The 19,430-nt window shown below is 38.5% G+C and overlaps 1 protein-coding gene across 3 annotated transcripts in view; it reads left to right on the plus strand.

Moving 5' to 3' along the window:
* LOC137238488 (lysosomal acid phosphatase) overlaps positions 1-19,430 on the plus strand; it is a 118,857-nt gene that overhangs the window by 59,173 nt on the left and 40,254 nt on the right. For all 3 annotated transcript variants that reach the window (XM_067763541.1, XM_067763540.1, XM_067763539.1), the window contains one exon: positions 18,595-18,783. In XM_067763541.1, the coding sequence (XP_067619642.1) occupies positions 18,595-18,783 (189 nt within the window). The remainder of the gene's footprint in view (positions 1-18,594; positions 18,784-19,430) is intronic.

The following is a 19,430-nucleotide window of genomic DNA, read 5'->3' on the forward strand; positions in this document are numbered from 1 at the left end:
GCCTTATCTTCAAAGAATCAGCGTTGAATTACAACATGCAAAGGAAACTCAACATCATATGCAAGACAAAAACAAATCCTATTTTGATCAGCGCAGACGATCTCAAGACGACTTCGATATCGGTACGGAAGTACTTGTAACTACGCACACCTTAAGTCAAGCATCAAAGAACCTAACATCAAAATTTGTTCCAAAAAGAGATGGTCCTTATACTACCATTCGCAAAGTTGGTTCATCTTCATATGAAATCGCATCAAAACAAAACCTAAACTTACCATTAGGAACATATCACGTTTCATCACTTACAAAATACAATCATAACAACCAAGAAGAATCTCCAGCACCCATGCGACCTTTACGTAGACGAGGAAGGCCAAAGAAAAATTAAAAGTTTTGTCGTGCCTTCGGGACGATTTAGTCACGCCAAAGGGGGAGATTGTAACATAGCAATATCTAGCATAACATATTTCTTTAATATAATATGACAATACCTTGCATGGCAATACCTTGTATGGCAATACCTTGTATGTATCTTTTATGGCAATGCCTTATGCGGCAGTAATGCGGCAGTAAAGCGGGAGTCATTGGTGCTTTATCGGTAACCGTATCGGTAACCTTATAACAGCTGATTCGACCAATCTTATGAGAATCAATGCAATCGATTATTGGTGTCGCTAAGGTCGTAACCGTATCGTAGCCAACCAATTGTGTTTTGGTTAACCGTCGTAACGATAAACAGCTGATTACGTTAGGGATACGGATACAGCGATACGACCTACGGCACCAATGACTCCGGCTTTATGCGGCAGTTACCCACGAACGTACGTAGAAAAAACGTGTCAGCTGACACGACCTATCTTATGAGTGTGCAATGTAAACGAAAACTCACCGACGTGCAACGCCCGTACGTACGTAGCCCGGAACGTAGAAATCAAAACAATTTTGATTTTTTCCGTAAGAACGTGTCAGCTGATCGCTCTCTCACTAGACAGAGTTGCCTAGTAAACTTTTGTGCGCCAATTTTTAACCGTTTGCAATTTTATGCAAAAACACCTAATTATAGTTTGAAAAATTGTGAAAATAATTCGAAATAATAATGCAAAAGTGCTGATTATAAATATGTAATCTATTTATACTTATTTAATATGTATTCCGGCCTTTTACAATATCAAAAATTAAATTGGAAAAAGTTGATGTTTCCATAAGCATGCATGCAAACTGGCCAATGGCAACAGTGCTTTGTTGTAAACAATACACACACAAATATCTTATGTACATGTACACGGACGCACACATTGATTCCTACGGGCTTGAGAGTTCGGCCAAACGTGCTTCGTACGACAAACGTCCGTACGTACGGCACACGTCGGTGGGTAACTGCCGCATTAGTATGACATTACTTTTGCGCTATCAAATGTATCGTACTATAGTTGTCTCTTTTTATCTTGAGTAATTTGATTTGTATAACTTTTTATAACAGAATGTTCTAGAAATGATTTTGCCATGTGAAAAGGTATAAAAAGCAAGCGCACTCATAAAGCTGGAGACATTGGTGCTTTATCGGTAACCGTATAGGTAACCTTATAACAGCTGATTCGACCAACCTTATGAGAATCAATGCAATCGATTATTGGTGCCGCTAAGGTCGTAATCGTATCGTAGCCAACTAATTGGGTTTTGGTTTACCGTCGTAACGATAAACAGCTGATTACGTTAGGGATACGGATACAGCGATACGGCACCAATGACTCCGGCTTAATTCTTCATCATTTCGTTCTGCGATCGGCGGTAAAAACATCTCCAAGCTAAATGCAGAGTGTGTGGTAGGCGCTAAGCCCGCCGCACTTTGTGTTAAAGCAAAGGAGATGTACTTGAGTAAACTGCGTTGTAGTGTGGATAGCGATGGCTAGCCGCTGCAATGACCAAACATCGCTGAACGAAATTTCCAACTACGTTTCATCTAGTTTATTAGTTTACTTTTACATTCACCAAAATTAAATTGTTTTACCTTTTAAAAATTTTAACAAAAATAAAAGTTTTCTTAAATATTAAAAACTTCAACGTTTCTATAAAAACATTAAACGGAGTAACCGATACTCTACAACCTTGAGTTTCGGAATCAAGGGGTGATTTTACATAGGAATTTCATAGTGGCGCCTCTGGTGCAGAAAAAAAAATTGGAATTTGTGATCCAGTGTAATTAATCAAAAATAAATTATATATATGTATTTTATTTTATTTTCGTGAAAATACTGTGGTATCCAGTTAGAGAACCACAAGTTGGGAATTAAATTTTTTCAACTTAAGTAATAGTATTTTTTGTTTTATAAAAAACTCCCTCTTTTGCTGAGTACGCTAGGATTCTCGAGTTGAGCCACTGTTTCGAAACAACTCTTGAGATTTTAGAAGTATGCCTTGTCATCAACATGAGCTCCAATGGTATTCAAGCCCAAATGCTTGTTGGGTATTTTCAACGCAATTACGAACGAGCGAAAATAAATGATAGGTTAACTAGAGGATAACCCTGCCAGATCGGCCGCTTAAGCTCAGCTTAAACTTTAGTTAAAGTAGACTGAAAAACTACACAATAAGGTTAAGCCTAGTTTAACTGACAAACTGAGTTGAACTTGTACTGAAAAACCGGGCCTAAAATGGGGTAAATTTTGCTTCAAGGAAATAATGCAAATATTAAATTTAAATGCCTTTGTTACATATTATGCAAAGCGCATGCATGATGTGCAAAAGGTTTTGGTTCGCAACCCACTGAGTTTTTTGGTAGTTCTTGTAGCTATAAGGACACACCCGAAGGCCTTGGGGAGTGTTACCGATGTTGATGGTCCTTTTCCGGATGCAGAACCGGGACGTTCCGGTAACAAGCACCATTAAGGGATTAGCCCGACCATCTCGGGAACGATTTGGTACGAATACATGAAACCTTCTAGGCCAAACCGGCCTCCCACCCCCTAGATCTATAAGTTACTTGGGGTCGCCAGATCCTCGGCTGTCAAAGAAACAGGATTCGCCACGGGTAGGTGGGGTTGACAATTGGGTTGGAGAAGCTATATATTGCGCTGCAAACCCCTTGAATCAATTTGGTATTTTAGTCGCCTCTTACGACAGGCATTCCTACCGCGGGTATATTCTAAGCCCCCTAACCCGCTGGGGTCTTTTGGTCTTACCAATTCATATGGCCAATATGTCATTTGGGGAGTGAAAATGAATTTGTATCTGTATTCTTCAACAACATAATTTTGTTTGAACAGTCCTCTAGCATCCACTATTGGAAATGTCTTCGACAGGTACTGTTAAGGAACTGCTCGCTGTACTCACTGCAGTAATTGACGAAAGAGAAGTACATAGAACTACGTTCTTCTTCAGAAATTACAGGCGCTATTTCTCCTAAAGTTACATTCTTTTGTTCTGAGGAAGACGGATCCTTATGGATCCTTACGGCGGAGATGGTTATTTAAATTTGATGTGTTTCCAGAAAATTCAAATTTTTTTTGCATATATTGCATTTATCTTCATTGCCCTTTTTGGTGAAAAACTCCCAAACGAAAGATCTCTTCAATCCACGCCACATTGTATATATTGTGACGAACTTACTGCAATTCCGCTTATTCTAAATCTTCTGCTAATGTTCGTGTCGCTAAATTGTTGAATAAATAACTCCAATATTCAATAATGCAAAATGGCCTTTATTAAAGTACTTCAGAATAACACTACTATTGCTCGCCAGATAGCGTCTTAAATCAAACTGATTGTCGCGCCTCTACTGTTGCTGCCTTTTATACTCTATGATTACTCGTTCGCATCTTCTAGGCGCTTCCATTTCCAGAATATACTAGTTGGTTATCTACTATAAATTTTTCAGCTATAACTACAGATGCACAATTTTTATAGCTTCTCTCACAGCTCATGCGCGTATGTTTGTGAGTAATACTTGCACAATTATAATTGCATACTTTTGGGAGCATCTGAGATAAGATATCTGCATGCGTTTGTGCGCCGCCTCTCCGCTGCGTGCACGCACACATGTGTAGAAATAACGACTGAATTATTGATGTGCATACCAGTCACTGCTTAGCATCGGCTTAGAGATGATGGTATCCCTTAGTGCTGCTAATATTCGTTACACTGCCCTCCACCTAAGTCTGATCGTCTCGATCAGACATATCTCTCTCCAATTGAACCACCCTTCTATTTCATGGTTTCCAAATTGTTTGTATGCGGTAGATGACATCACTGATCCTCTTCACAACTCTGTACGGGCCTTCCCATCTGCACCGATATTTGGATGGAACACCTTTCCGCCGGTGAGGGTTGTATAGCAGAACCAAATCTCCCTCCAAGGAACCTTCCGAATTAAGGTTCTTGTCATGCCAGTGTTTTATCTTACTACTCATTACCCTGGGCCGTTCCCTCACACTCTGTTCTTTGGCCAATGAAGAACTACTTAGCAGAGCTTGATATTGATGGATTCACTTTGTCTCATCAGTATCGTCTTGACGTTTCACAACAGTAGTGCGCACTGGCTTAAAACCACCCTTGCATTCTTTCTGGAAAATTCGTTCCTTCGTTTTTGTGCGTCCATTTGTTTTTGTCAATGCCAGTGTTTCTCGCAGGTACTTTTGGTTTTGATTTATTTGGCACATTCGATCCATCAACCTTTGCCTTTGACTTTCGTGGTCTTTGTCGAGTCTTCTCCACCAGTACTCGATTACTACTGTACCTTTTCGCCAAACTGAAGTTAAGTGGTATATCCTGGTTCTTATAACGCATAATCCTTCTCTGCATGTCGATCCTGATGTCATGGTCAACTAAGAAGTCCACTCCCAATATGACTTCATCAATAATCTCCGCTACAACGAATTTGCATAGAACCATGACCTCCCAAATTAAGACTTCACATACCACTTCTCCCTGGACTTGGTTACACTCGCCAGTAATCGTACGCAATCTTGCTCCAGGTAATGGCTTTACTCTCCTGTTGACCAAATCAGATCGGATCAAGGAATGAGATGCGCCTGTATCGACAGTCAGTACACGTTCTTTGCCATCCACATTCCCTCTGACTACTCGATTTTCTTCCAATTTGCGAGACAGATATCACAGGACATTCAACAGCTGGAGCTAGCTCTCGATTTTTACATCTGGCGCGCTATTGCTCATCTTCTCCAGCTTTGCGTTTACGGCCACCCAAGTTGGAACTACCAGGACCGATGCTGCAATGACGTGCAATGTGACTTGGGTTACCGCACTTGAAACACTTCATAACTTCAGCATTTTTCTGTTGTAACCCCTTCAGTGCTTCCAAAATTGTGTCTACCCAGTTTGGTCTTTCCACTTCCACGCGATGAGCTTTGTGCGCTGGCTTACTCAAAAGAGAGGGTGTTTCCTGAGTCAGTGCATGCGATACCGTTTCAGCAAATGTTACTTTTGGAGTCGCATATGTAGCTTGTTTCGCTTCCACATCTCTTATGCCATTTATGAAGCTCTGGATTTTTACCCTCTCGGTGTATTCGGTGTAGCGTCTTTAATCAAACTGATTGTCGCGCCTCTACTGTTGCTGCCTTTTATACTCTATCATTTCTCGTTCGCATCTTCTAGGCGCTTCCATTTCCAGAATCTACTAGTTGGTTATCTGCTATAAATTTCTCAGCTATAACTACAGATGCACAATTTTTATAGCTTCTCTCACAGCTCATGCGCGTGTGTTTGTAAGTATTACTTGCACAATTATAATTGCATACTTTTGGGAGCATCTCAGATAAGATATCTGCATGTGTTTGTGCGCCGCCTCTCCGCTGCGTGCACGCACACATGTGTAGACATAATGATTGAATTATGATGTGCATACCAGTCACTGCTTAGCATCGGCTTAGAGATGATGGTATCCCTTAGTGCTGCTACTATTCGTTACAATATATATCTCTACACAACTTAAATAGTTAAAAGCACTTCCTCAGATAAAAATTTGAAATAATTACCACCCTGAGAACGTCTGTCGATTAAAATAAAGCATGCTAAGCGTTAAAATTTATTTTAATACCTTTTTAATTGAGATCACTGATATATGCACAGTAAAAATTTAAATAGAACCAACCGTTCGAAAAAATAGTATGGCGAATATCAGGATCACTGTGCTGTTAGTAAATAATCACAACAACAAGCAGCCAAACTTACATAGATAGCGACGAAGAATATCTCAAATACACATATGTAGTCATCAGCTAAAGAAGTTGATTCTCACACATACACACGCATATGGCTAGTAGAAAAGCATAAACTACAACTATACATGTATATAGTTGGTTACCAAGCATGAGATACAACTGTTCTCGAACACATTTTCGCGAAATGACTAGACCTTAAGGCCCGAACACATAAGAATAACCTATAGATCCCCATACAAACATATGCAGTCAACTGCAGCATCGTGCGCTGACAGATGAGTTGACTGCATGTGTTTGTATGGGGATCGTCAAATAGGTTATTATTATGTGTTTGGGCCTTTAGGAGAAATTGGTGAACGAGAAAACCGAGGAATCAGTATTCAGTTAGTAGTTGTGAAGTATAATTGTGAAGTACTCCCAGAGCAATCTACATAAAGATCAGTTTGCAATACTGAATATTGGAGTTATTTATTCGACAGTTTAGCAACTCGAATGTTAGCAGAAGGTGTATAATAACCAGGATTTCCCTAAATTCGTTCAATAGTAATCACCGAATCATTTATACCAAAAACAAGTAATTCGAAAAAATAGTAATGAACGAATCATTCAACCAGAAACTAGTAATTCGAAAAAATAGTAAAGAACAAATCATTCATACCAAAAACTAGTAATGAAGGAATTTCAAAAGACGATCGAATGAATGAAAATGAGTGAACTATCGAATAACTCGATAGTTCCCAACACTAGTTAATAGTGAAAATATGAGCAGCCAATTAAGGAAACATTGTAAAATATGTAAATAATGCAATATACCAGTCGTCTACAAAAATGTTTGAAAAACATTATTGAGTAAATTATTTAAGGAATCGAACAGCCATTTAACAGGCGATCAAGGCTGTTTACTATTGTGCAACTTTTTTTTAAACATTTGCAATTTGTATGAATTCACAATGATTTTGAGTATTTTTTTCCGCATAATATTTTCTCATATAAGCTCAAACTTCGAAAATTAAAGAAAAACTAAATTTCATTGATTCGGATTTTGATATTAACCATGGCTCAATTATATGGTTGGCTCATCTCATCAGCTGATTTTATTTTTTTCATTTCACTGAACAACATGAAGGTACCCCAATGGGTGATGAAAAATACCGTTGTATATTCAAATCAGTTTTTTTTTTATTCTAAAATCAGTTTAATTTAGTTTGAAAGTCAGATAGAGCTTTTTGCTATTTGCATAAAAATTTTGTACTGGCAAAAATTGGTGTACCTACCTTTAAAATCAAGCCCCACTTCCCTTTTCACTCTCTGTCACATTCTCTTCTACTTACTCTTCCATTTTTATACTCAGTTGAGCAGAGCTCACAGAGTATATTAAGTTTGATTGGATAACGGTTGGTTGTACATATATAAAGGAATCGAGATAGATATAGACTTCCATATATCAAAATAATCAGGATCGAAAAAAAATTTGATTGAGCCATGTCCGTCCGTCCGTCCGTCCGTTAACACGATAACTTGAGTAAATTTAGAGGTATCTTGATGAAATTTTGTATGTAGGTTCCTGAGCACTCATCTCAGATTGCTATTTAAAACGAACGATATCGGACTATAACCACGCCCACTTTTTCGATATCGAAAATTTCGAAAAACCGAAAAAGTGCGATAATTCATTACCAAATACAGATAAAGCGACGAAACTTGGTAAATCAGTTGAATTTATGACGCAGAATAGGAAATTAGCAAAATTTTGGACAATGGGCGTGGCACCGCCCACTTTTAAAAGAAGGTAATTTAAAACTTTTGCAAGCTGTAATTTGTCAGTCGTTGAAGATATCATGATGAAATTTGGCAGGGACGTTACTCCTATTACTGGTAGGTAATAATATGTACGCCTAATAAAAATTAGCAAAATCGGAGAAGGACGCCGTCCACTTTAAAAAAAAATTTTTTTTAAAGTAAAATTTTAACAAAAAATTTAATATCTTTACAGTATATAAGTAAATTATGTCAACATTCAACTCCAGTAATGATATGGTGCAACAAAATACAAAAATAAAAGAAAATTTCAAAATGGGCGTGGCTCCGCCCTTTTTCATTTAATTTGTCTAGAATACTTTTAACGCCATAAGTCGAACAAAAATTAACCAATGCTTTTGAAATTTGGTAGGGGCATAGATTTTATGACGTTAACTGTTTTCTGTGAAAACGGGCGAAATCGGTTGATGCCACGCCCAGTTTTTATACACAGTCGTTCGTCTGTCCTTCCGCATGGCCGTTAACACGATAACTTGAGCAAAAATCGACATATCTTTAATGAACTTAGTTCACGTACTTACTTGAACTCACTTTATCTTGGTATGAAAAATGAACGAAATCCGACAATGACCACGCCCACTTCTTCGATATCGAAAATTACGAAAAATGAAAAAAATGCCATAATTCTATACCAAATACGAAAAAAGGGATGAAACATGGTGAGGTAATTGGATTGGTTTATTGACGCGAAATATAACTTTAGAAAAAACTTTATAAAATGGTTGTGGCACCTACCATATTAAGTAGAAGAAAATTAAAAAGTTCTGCAGGGCGAAATAAAAAACCCTTAAAATCTTGACAGGTATTACATATATAAATAAATTAGCGGTATCCAACAGATGAAGTTCTGGGTCACCCTGGTCCACATTTTGGTCGATATCTGGAAAACGCCTTCACATATACAACTACCACCACTTCCTTTTAAAACTCTCATTAATACCTTTAATTTGATACCCATATCGTACAAACACATTCTAGAGTCACCCCTGGTCCACCTTTATGGCGATATCTCGAAAAGGCGTCCACCTATAGAACTAAGCCCCACGCCCTTTTAAAATACTCATTAACACCTTTCATTTGATACCCATATCGTACAAACATATTCTAAAGTCACCCCTGGTCCACCTTTATGGCGATATCTCGAAAAGGCGAACACCTATAGAACGAAGACCCACTCCCTTTTAAAAATACTCATTAACACCTTTCATTTGATACCCATATCGTACAAACAAAGTCTAGAGTCACCCCTGGTCGACCTTTATTGCGATACCTCGAAAAGGCGCCCACCTATAGAACTAAGGCCCACTCCCTTTTAAAATACTCATTAACACCTTTCGTTTGATGCCCATATTGTACAAACAAATTCTAGGGTCACCCCTGGTCCACCTTTATGGCGATGTCTCGAAACGGCGTCCACCTATGGAACTAAGGATTACTCGCTTTTAAAATACTCATTAACACCTTTCATTTGATACCCATATTGTACAAACAAATTCTAGGGTCAGCCCTGGTCCACCTTTATGCCGATATCTCGAAACGGCGTCCACCTATGGAACTAAGGATTACTCGCTTTTAAAATACTCATTAACACCTTTCATTTGATACCCATATTGTACAAACAAATTCTAGGGTCACCCCTGGTCCACCTTTATGCCGATATCTCGAAACGGCGTCCACCTATGGAACTAAGGATTACTCGCTTTTAAAATACTCATTAACACCTTTCATTTGATACCCATATCGTACAAACGCATTCTAGAGTCACCCCTGGTCCACCTTTATGGCGATATCTCGAAAAGGCGACCACCTATACAAAAACCACCACTCCCTTTTAAAACCATCATTAATACCTTTAATTTGATACCCATATCGTACAAACACATTCTAGAGTCACCCCTGGTCCACCTTTATGGCGATATCTCGAAACGGCGTCCACCTATAGAACTAAGGATTACTCCCTTTTAAAATACTCATTAACACCTTTCATTTGATACCCATATCGTACAAACGCATTCTAGAGTCAACCCTGATTCACCTTTATGGCTATATCCCTAAATGGCGTCCACCTATAGAACTATGGCCCACTCCCTCATAAAATACTCTTTAATGACTTTCATTTGATACACATGTCATACAAACACATTCCAGGGTTTCCCTCGGTTCATTTTCCTACATGGTTATTTTCCCTTATGTTGTCACCATAGCTCTCAACTGAGTATGTAATGTTCGGTTACAACCGAACTTAACCTTCCTTACTTGTTTCTAATTATTCTTGTCGATCCCTTGTTATCTCCCTTAAACTACCAACCCCATTCCCGTTCCCACTACCACTCGCACTCCCTGAATTCCCTCATATATCGAATCTCCATGTTAAATATTGAATTCCTACTTCAAATTATTGCGGAGATAAAGCAGATTTAAATTTTTCTTAATAGGGTGCGCGAGACCGTCCACTTTTCCATAATATTCGATGCAGATAAATATATAAAGTACACCTACTCAAATATCCATAGTTTGAGCCAAACATATTGGATTTTAGACAATACGAAATTTATATTGCCTGGGATCGTTGTTCTTGTTGGAGGGTGGAGCCTTGTGTAGAAGTCCACGAAAGTGGGGGAAGCTTCTGACCGCCATCCACCTGGGAATGGCCAGAGCGATTCTTTTGCACGCGGTTCAAGCAGCTCACTACTTCCGGTCACTTGCGGCCATCCGTTTAGTGGTGAGTAATGTGAGAAGGCAACAACCTGGCTAGGTCGCTCTGACATAATCGATTTAAGGGCTAGCTGGAGGATCTTCCATCGGCAGGTGCGGCTGCAAGAGGGCGCAGTCTTGGATCAAGCGGCTCGCAAAATCTGACATCACCTCCATCCAAGAAATGCGTCACATCTATTGGAGTGGCCATACAACGAACAACATCAGCTCTGAAATCCAGCGAAGAATCACCCTTGCCAATAAATGATTTATGGACCTCTACGCGTTGGCGATGGGAGTACCGAAGAAGATTTAACGATGAGTTGTACGAGCTCTACGCAGGCATCATTAATTCGCTGGACTAGAATTAAAACCCAGCGGCTACGCTGGCTAGGCCATGTTATACGAATAAAACATAACGCTCCGGCCAAAATAGTGTTTCTATCGGAACCCGCCTATGGAAGCAGAGGTAGAGGGTGGCCTCCGCAGGAAGGACCAGGTGGAAAACGATTTAAACTCCCTTGGTATGACCAATTGGCGCCGGTTGGTACAGAGAAGAAGCGACTGGCGCGTCTTGCCGTTTAAACGGTTAAGGGCCAATTAAGTAAGCATGTAGGGATCGTTGTTCTAAACCATCCTTAAACCAAAACGAATGAATCAAACACAAAACTACCAATCAACGCACCGCTACTCATTTTTATATATGTGACCCGGTCTATGAAAAGGTGGCTTATGACTAATAAAAATTACTACTACTAAGAAACTGAAGAAATGCATTGTTTATCTTTAACAACTGTTTCTCGCAATTTCTTTTTTGAGTCATAAGGCACCTTTTCATAGACCGGGTCACATTTACATATGTAGATTGCTGATAGAGGCAAATTATAAGGACTTAAAACATAAAACTTTACAATGAATATGAGACTCATGTGGATTGCCCAATTGAACCATGTTTTGAACATGGCTCCTTGTAATTGCGGCTAAAGTGCTAGGAACCATATCGAAGGCCACGATGTTGGTTTTCAAGGCGGGTATTATCAAAATCGTTTACGGCGGGTGGAATGATGAGCTTCTTGAGCTCCACGCACATAAGTAGATAGTATAAAAAACCTAACGCTTCGCGGAGTATGCCATGTTGTGTGAATGGGCAAAGACGGTCAAGAAAGTATTTTAATCGAAACAGCAGTTTGGAGACAGAGAAAGGGGAGACCTCCACTGAGTTGGGTGAGTCAGGTGGAAGAAGACATGTCTTTCGTTGATGCTTTCAATTGACATCAGTTAGCGCAAAAGAGGGATTGCTGGGATGATGCACGGTTAATAGCCAATCAATTAATTATGATATAGTTTTCTCCTTCTTATTCTTGTCCATCCCCTATTTGCACTCAAAATTACCCAAACCTCTTCCCATTCCCTTCTCACTCCCACTATCAATTCCCCCACCAACTCCCACTTCCACCTCCATACCTCTACCTCTCCCACCTCAATTTTCTCATAAATATATAGAATCGCTATACCTAATATAAGATTTTTGGTTCAAGTAATTGCTCTCCCACTCCCATTCTACTATAAAATGTATCCTCCATATTCCCTTCTCGTTCTTGTCTATTCGTTTTTATACTCAGCTGAGCAGAGCTCACAGAGTATATTAACTTTGTTTGCATAACGGCAATCCGTAAAGGCATTAACTAATCGAGATAGATATAGACTTCTATATATCAAAATGATCTGGGCGAAAAAAGAAATTTATTTAGCCATGTCCGTCCATCCGTCCGTCCGTCTGTAAACACAATAACTTGAGTAAATTTTGAGGTATGTTGATGAAATTTGGTATGTGGGTTCACGGGCACTCATCTCAGATCGCTATTTAAAATGAACGAAATCGGACTGCAACCACGCCCACTTTTTCGATATCGAAAAAGTACGATAATTCATTACCAAAGACGAATAAAGCGCTGAAACTTGGTAGGTGGGTTGACCTTATGACGCAGAATAGAAAATTAGTAAAATTTTAGAAAATGGGCGTGGCACCGCCCACTTTTAAAATAAGGTAATTAAAAAGCTTTGCAAGCTGTAATTTGGCAGTCGTTGAAGATATCATGATGAAATTTGGCAGAAGCGTTACTCCTGTTACTATTTGTGTGCTAAATAAAAATTAGCAAAATCAGATGGCGAACACGCCCAGTTTAAAAAAAAAAAAATTTTAAGTCGAATTTTAACAAAAAATTTGATATCTTTACTGTATGTTAGTAAATTATGTCAACATTCTACTCCAGTAATGATATGGTGCAACAAAATACAAAAATAAAAGAAATTTTCAAAATGGGCGTGGTTCCGCCCTTTTTCATTTAATTCGTCTAGAATACTTTTAATGCCATAAGTCGAACAAAAATTTACCAATGCTTGTGAAATTTGGTAGGGGCATATATTCTATAACGATAACAGTTTTCTGTGAAAATGGGCGAAATCGGTTGAAGCCACGCTCAGTTTTTATACACAGCCGACCGCCTGTCCTTCCGCTTGGCCGTTAACATGATAACTTGAGCAAAAATCGATATATTTTTACTAAACTTAGTCACGTACTTATCTGAACTCACTTTATCTTGGTGTAAAAAATGGCCAAAATCGGAATATGACCACGCCCACTTTTTCGGTATCGAAAATTACGAAAAATTAAAAAATGCCATAAATCTATACCAAATACGAAAAAAGGGATGGAAAATGGTAATTGGATTGGTTTATTGACGCAAAATATAACTTTAGAAAAAACGTTGTAAAATGGGTGTGACACCTACCATATTAAGTAGAAGAAAATGAAAAAGTTTTTCAGGGCGAAATCAGAAGCCCTTGAAATCTTGGCAGGAATACTGCTCGTGGTATTAGATATATAAATAAATTAGCGGTACCCGACAGATGATGTTCTGGGTGACCCTAGTCCACATTTTGGTCGATATCTCGTAAACGCCTTCAACTATACAACTACCACCACTCCCTTTTAAAACCCACATTAATACCTTTAATTTGATACCCATAGCGTACAAACACATTATAGAGTCACCCCTGGTCCACCTTTATGGCGATATCTAGAAAAGGTGTCCACCTATAGAACTAAGGCCCAGTACCTTTTAAAATACTCATTATCACCTTTCGTTCGATACCCATATTGTACAAACGCATTCTAGAGTCAACCCTGGTCCACCTTTATAACGATATCCCGAAAAGGCGTCCACCTATAGAACTAAGGCCCACTCCCAAATACTCATTAACACCTTTCATTTGATACACAAAAAATTCTAGAGTCACCCCTGGTCCACCCTTATGGCGATATCTCGAAAAGGCGTCCACCTATAGAACTAAGGCCCACTCCCTTTTAAAATATTCATTAACACCTTTCATTTGTTACCCATATCGTACAAACAAATTCTAGATTCACCCCTGTTCCACCTTTATGGCGATATCTCGAAAAGGCGTCCACCTATAGAACTAAGGCCCACTCCCCGTTAAAACACTCATTAACACCTTTTTTTTTGATACCCATATCGTACAAACAAATTCTAGAGTCAGCCCTGGGCCATCTTTATGGCGATATCCCTAAATGGCGTCCACCTATAGAACTATGGCCCACTCCCTCTTAAAATACTCATTAACACCTTTCGTTTGATAACAATATTGTACAAACGCATTCTAGAGTCACCCCTGGTCCACCTTTATGGCGATATCTCGAAAAGACGTCCACCTATAGAACTAAGGTCCACTCCTTTTAAAATTCTCATTAACAACTTTCGTTTGATACCCACATCGTACAAAAAATTCTAGAGTCACCCCTCGTCCACCTTTATGGGGATATCTCGAAAAGGCGTCCACCTGTAGAACTAAGGTCCACTCCCTTTTAAAATACTCATTAACACCTTTCATTTGATAGCCATATCGTACAAACAAATTCTAGAGTCAACCCCCTGGCCCGCCTTTATGGCGATATATCGAAAAGGCGTCCACCTATAGAACTAAGCCCACGCCTTTTAAAAGTCTCATTAACATCTTTCATTTGATACCCATATCGTACAAACAAATTCTAGAGTCAACCCTAATCCACCTTTATCTCGATATCCCTAAATAGCGTCCACCTATAGAACTATGGCCCACTCCCTCTTAAAATACTTTTTAATACCTACCTAAGTAAGGAAGGCTAAGTTCGGGTGTAACCGAACATTACATACTCAGTTGAGAGCTATGGAGACAAAATAAGGGAAAATCACCAAGTAGGAAAATGAACCTTGGGTAACCCTGGAATGTGTTTGTATGACATGTGTATCAAATGAAAGGCATTAAAGAGTATTTTATGAGGGAGTGGGCAATAGTTCTATAGGTGGACGCCATTTAGGGATATCGCCATAAATGTGGATCAGGGTTGACTCTAGAATTTGTTTGTACGATTTGGGTATCAAATGAAAGGTGTTAATGAGTATTTTAAAAGGGAGTGATCCTTAGTTCCATAGGTGGACGCCGTTTCTAGATATCGCCATAAAGGTGGACCAGGGGTAACCCTAGAATTTGTTTGTACGATATAGGTATCAAATTAAAGGTATTAATGAGGGTTTTAAAAGGGAGTGGTGGTAGTTGTATAGGTGGTCGCCTTTTCGAGATATCGCCATAAAGGTTGACCAGGGGTGACTCTGGAATGCGTTTGTACAATATGGGTATCAAATGAAAGGTGTTAATGAGTATTTAAAAAGGGAGTGGGCCTTAGTTCTATTGGTGGACGCCGTTTCGAAATATCGCCATAAAGGTGGACCAGGGGCGACTCTAGAATGTGTTTGTACGATATGGGTATCAAATTAAAGGTATTAATGACGGTTTTTAAAGGGAGTGGTGGTAGTTGTATAGGTGGTTGCCTTTTCGAGATATCGCCATAAAGGTGGACCAGGGGTGACTCTAGAATACGTTTGTACAATATGGGTATCAAACGCAAGGTGTTAATGAGTATTTTAAAAGGGCGGGGGGCTTATATCTATAGGTGGACGCCTTTTCGAGATAAAGGTGGACCAGGGGTGACTTTAGAATGTGTTTGTACGATATTGGTATCAAATTAAAGGTATTAATGAGAGTTTTAAAAGGGAGTGGTGGTAGTTCTATATGTGAAGTCGTTTTCCAGATATCGACCAAAATTTGGACCAGGGTGACTGAGAACATCATCTGTTGGATACCGCTAATTTATTTATATATTTAATACCTGCCAAGATTTTAAGGGTGTTTTATTTCGCCCTGCAGAACTTTTTCATTTTCTTCTACTTAATATAGTAGGTGTCACAACCATTTTACAAAGTTTTTTCCAAAGTTATATTTCGCGTCAATAAACCAATCCAATTACCATGTTTCATCCCTTTTTTCGTAGTTGGTATAGAATTGTGGAATTTTTTTCATTTTTCGTAATTTTCGATATCGAAAAAGTGGGCGTGGTCATAGTCGGATTTCGTTCATTTTTTATACCAAGATAAAGTGAGCTCAGATAAGTACGTGAACTAAGTTCAGTAAAGATATGTCGATTTTTGCTCAAGTTATCGTGTTAGCGGCCATGCGGAAGGACAGACGGACGACTGTGTATAAAAACTGGGCGTGGCTTCAACCGATTTCGCCCATTTTCACAGAAAATAAAATCTATTCCCCTACCAAATTTCAAAAGGATTGGGAAATTTTTGTTCGACTTATGGCATTAAAAGTATCCTAGACAAACTAAATGAAAAAGGGCGGAGCCACGCCCATTTTGAAATTTTCTTTATTTTTTGTATTTTGTTGCACCATATCATTACTAGAGTTGAATGTTGACATAATTTACTAATATACTGTAAAGATATTAAATTTTTTGTTAAAATTTTACTTTTAAAAAATAATTTTTTTTAAAGTGGGCGTGGTCGCTCTCCGATTTTGCTAATTTTTATTAAGCAGACATATAGTGGTAAGAGTAACGTTCCTGCAAAATTTCATCATGATATCTTCAACGACTGCCAAATTACAGCTCACAAAACTTCTAAATTCTTTTAAAAGTGGGCGGTGCCACGCCCATTGTCCAAAATTTTACTAATTTTCTATTCTTCGTCATAAGTTCAACTCACCTACCAAGTTTCATCGCTTTATCTGTCTTTGGTAATGAATTACTGCACCATTTCGGTTTTTCGAAATTTTCGATATCGAAAAAGTGGGCGTGGTTATAGTCCGATATCGTTCATTTTAAATAGCAATCTGAGATGAGTGCTCAGGAACCTACGTACCAAATTTCATCAAGATACCTCAAAATTTACTCAAGTTATCGTGTTAACGGACGGACGGACATGGCTCAATCAAATATTTTTTCGATCCTGATGATTTTGATATATGGAAGTCTATATCTATCTCGATTCCTTTATACCTGTACAACCAAACGGGATCGGTTAAAGACCACGGCAACTTAGATATAAAACAAGTTTAAAAGGGTCGTAGACTAGAATAATAAGCTATAACCTATCAGCTATAATAATGTAACGAATTTACTGCAATTCCCCTTATTTGCAATCTTCTGCTAACGTTCGTATCGCTAAACTGTTGAATAAATAAGTCCAATATTGAATAATGGAAAAATGGCCTTTATTAAAGTACTTCACAATAACACTTATACTTTGCAACTAGCTTGCTAAATAACCAAACCGACTGATAGCTTCAATGAAACTGATTCTCGCCTCTACTGTTGTCGCCTTTTTATACTGTCTGCTTTCCTCGGTGCATATTTCTAGGCTTTCCTAATTCCAGAACTTACTAGTTAGTTATAAATTTCTCAGCTACAACTATAGATGTATAATTTTTATAGCTTCTCTCATACCCCATGCGCTTGTATGTGTGAGCGACACTCCACAATTATAATTGCATACCTTTAGGAGCATCTCAGATAAGATATCTGCATGTGTTTGTGCATCTCTTCTCCGCTGCGTGTACGTACATAGGTGTATACAAAATTATTAAATTATTGATGTGCATTCACGTCACTGCTTAGCATCGGCATAGAGATGGCAGTACCCCTTAGTTTTGCTAACATTCGTAACAATATAATATAAAGTTTTGAATCAATGATATTTCACTTATCAAGTTTTATTGTAAGAGGAAATGGGGATACATCTTTTTTTTAAACGGACGGTGCCAAGTGTTATGTCGAAAAGTAGTTTATCTGTAATGAAATGTACAATTGAAGGTCGCGCTGAGTATATAATGTTCGGTTACACCCAAACTTAGACACCTTTACTTGTTATATATGTACTAGCAGACCCGGCAGACGCTTTTCTTCCCTAACTTTCGCCTACCTGCAAAAATTTTAAGACGTTTTTCATCTTACTCTGCCCCCGCCCTCCCTCCTTTTTCTTAATCCTTTTATTTACACCTCCCTCTGCACTTCTCGTTCTCTGCGTCTCTTTCTCCCTCTCCGTATTCTCCCTCCCTTCTTTTCCACTCCTTCTTTTCCTATCCCTCTAACTTCGTCTCATTCTATCTCATTCTCCGTCTCTTTCTTCTTCTTTTATTCTCTTTTGGTTCTTCAAATTTTTCTCCCTTATTTCCAGTCCCAGTTCCAGTTACAGTCCCAGCCCTAATCCCAGTCAAAGTCTCAGTCCCAGTCGGTTCCTGGTCTACTTCCCGGAAAAAAGTGTTGTTGATACCAATCTAGTCAAAAGCTACCCATATACCGAAAAGCAGACAAATCGAACCGTGAAAAGTTTTCAGATCAGACATTCTGTGTTAAGTGATGGACGTACAACGATATTTAGTGACTTTATTTTATAAGATTTATAGATATAGATTTCGTCGAGATCGGCCTCTTTAATAGAATTAAGATGGATCGGTAAGTAGAATAATAAGAGATGTTCTCAAATTTTCTCTGTATTTTCGACAGAAAGGTAGTCAACAGGCTTATAATTTGGGCAAAAACTTACGAATGCGGTACTATCGTTTATTACCACCGAATGGAGTCTACACGCAGCAGCAAGTGCATGTACTAAGCTCAGCAGCTGAACGATGTATAATGAGCGCGCAAAGTGTATTGGCTGGTTTTATGCCACCATTGGATCACAATAATTTTTTGGTAAGTTTGAGTGAAAGGATTAATAGAGGGTTTTGGTGGCTCAAACTCAGATTGTCTGTATCACTGCATTTTCCCCTCAGTATAGCGCGGCGTCCACATCATAAGAAAAAGGCCCAAAAAACGGTGTTGTATCAAAAATTGTACCATCCAAGTGATTTTAACATTTTCTTTATCTCTCCGTGGCATAACTTCCCTGTAAGACAAGAAAGTCAGACTCATTAATGCATTAGAAGAAAATTTGTTAAAATTAACATATTCCAATCGAAAGTGCATTTAAGTTAAAGAGAATACACTAAACAAGGGAAAAGAACACTTGTGCCCAGATAGAGTCGCGAATTCCATTCAAAAAACTTTTGAATACAGTGGCTGTAATCCCTGGTATTTAGCCGACTGTATTCTTACAGGGTCGTTGCTCATGAAATTACTTAGACGCATATTTATTTATTTATTTATTTAAGCCAATTAAAAAAGAATCTTATAGGCTAATTATAAAAGTGTAAAGTAGTTAACAATGTATAATAATATAAATTACCTTACTTATAAAAAGTATTTAAAATACTCAGAAAGCCATCTTTCGAACAAGAAAAATCTATCTCACAAAATTTAGAAATTCTATTGAACTCAATTAACGCTCTAGTAATTGGTGC

Source organism: Eurosta solidaginis, chromosome 1 (assembly GCF_040869045.1).
Source record: "Eurosta solidaginis isolate ZX-2024a chromosome 1, ASM4086904v1, whole genome shotgun sequence".
In the NCBI taxonomy this organism is placed as follows: Eukaryota; Metazoa; Arthropoda; class Insecta; order Diptera; family Tephritidae; genus Eurosta; species Eurosta solidaginis.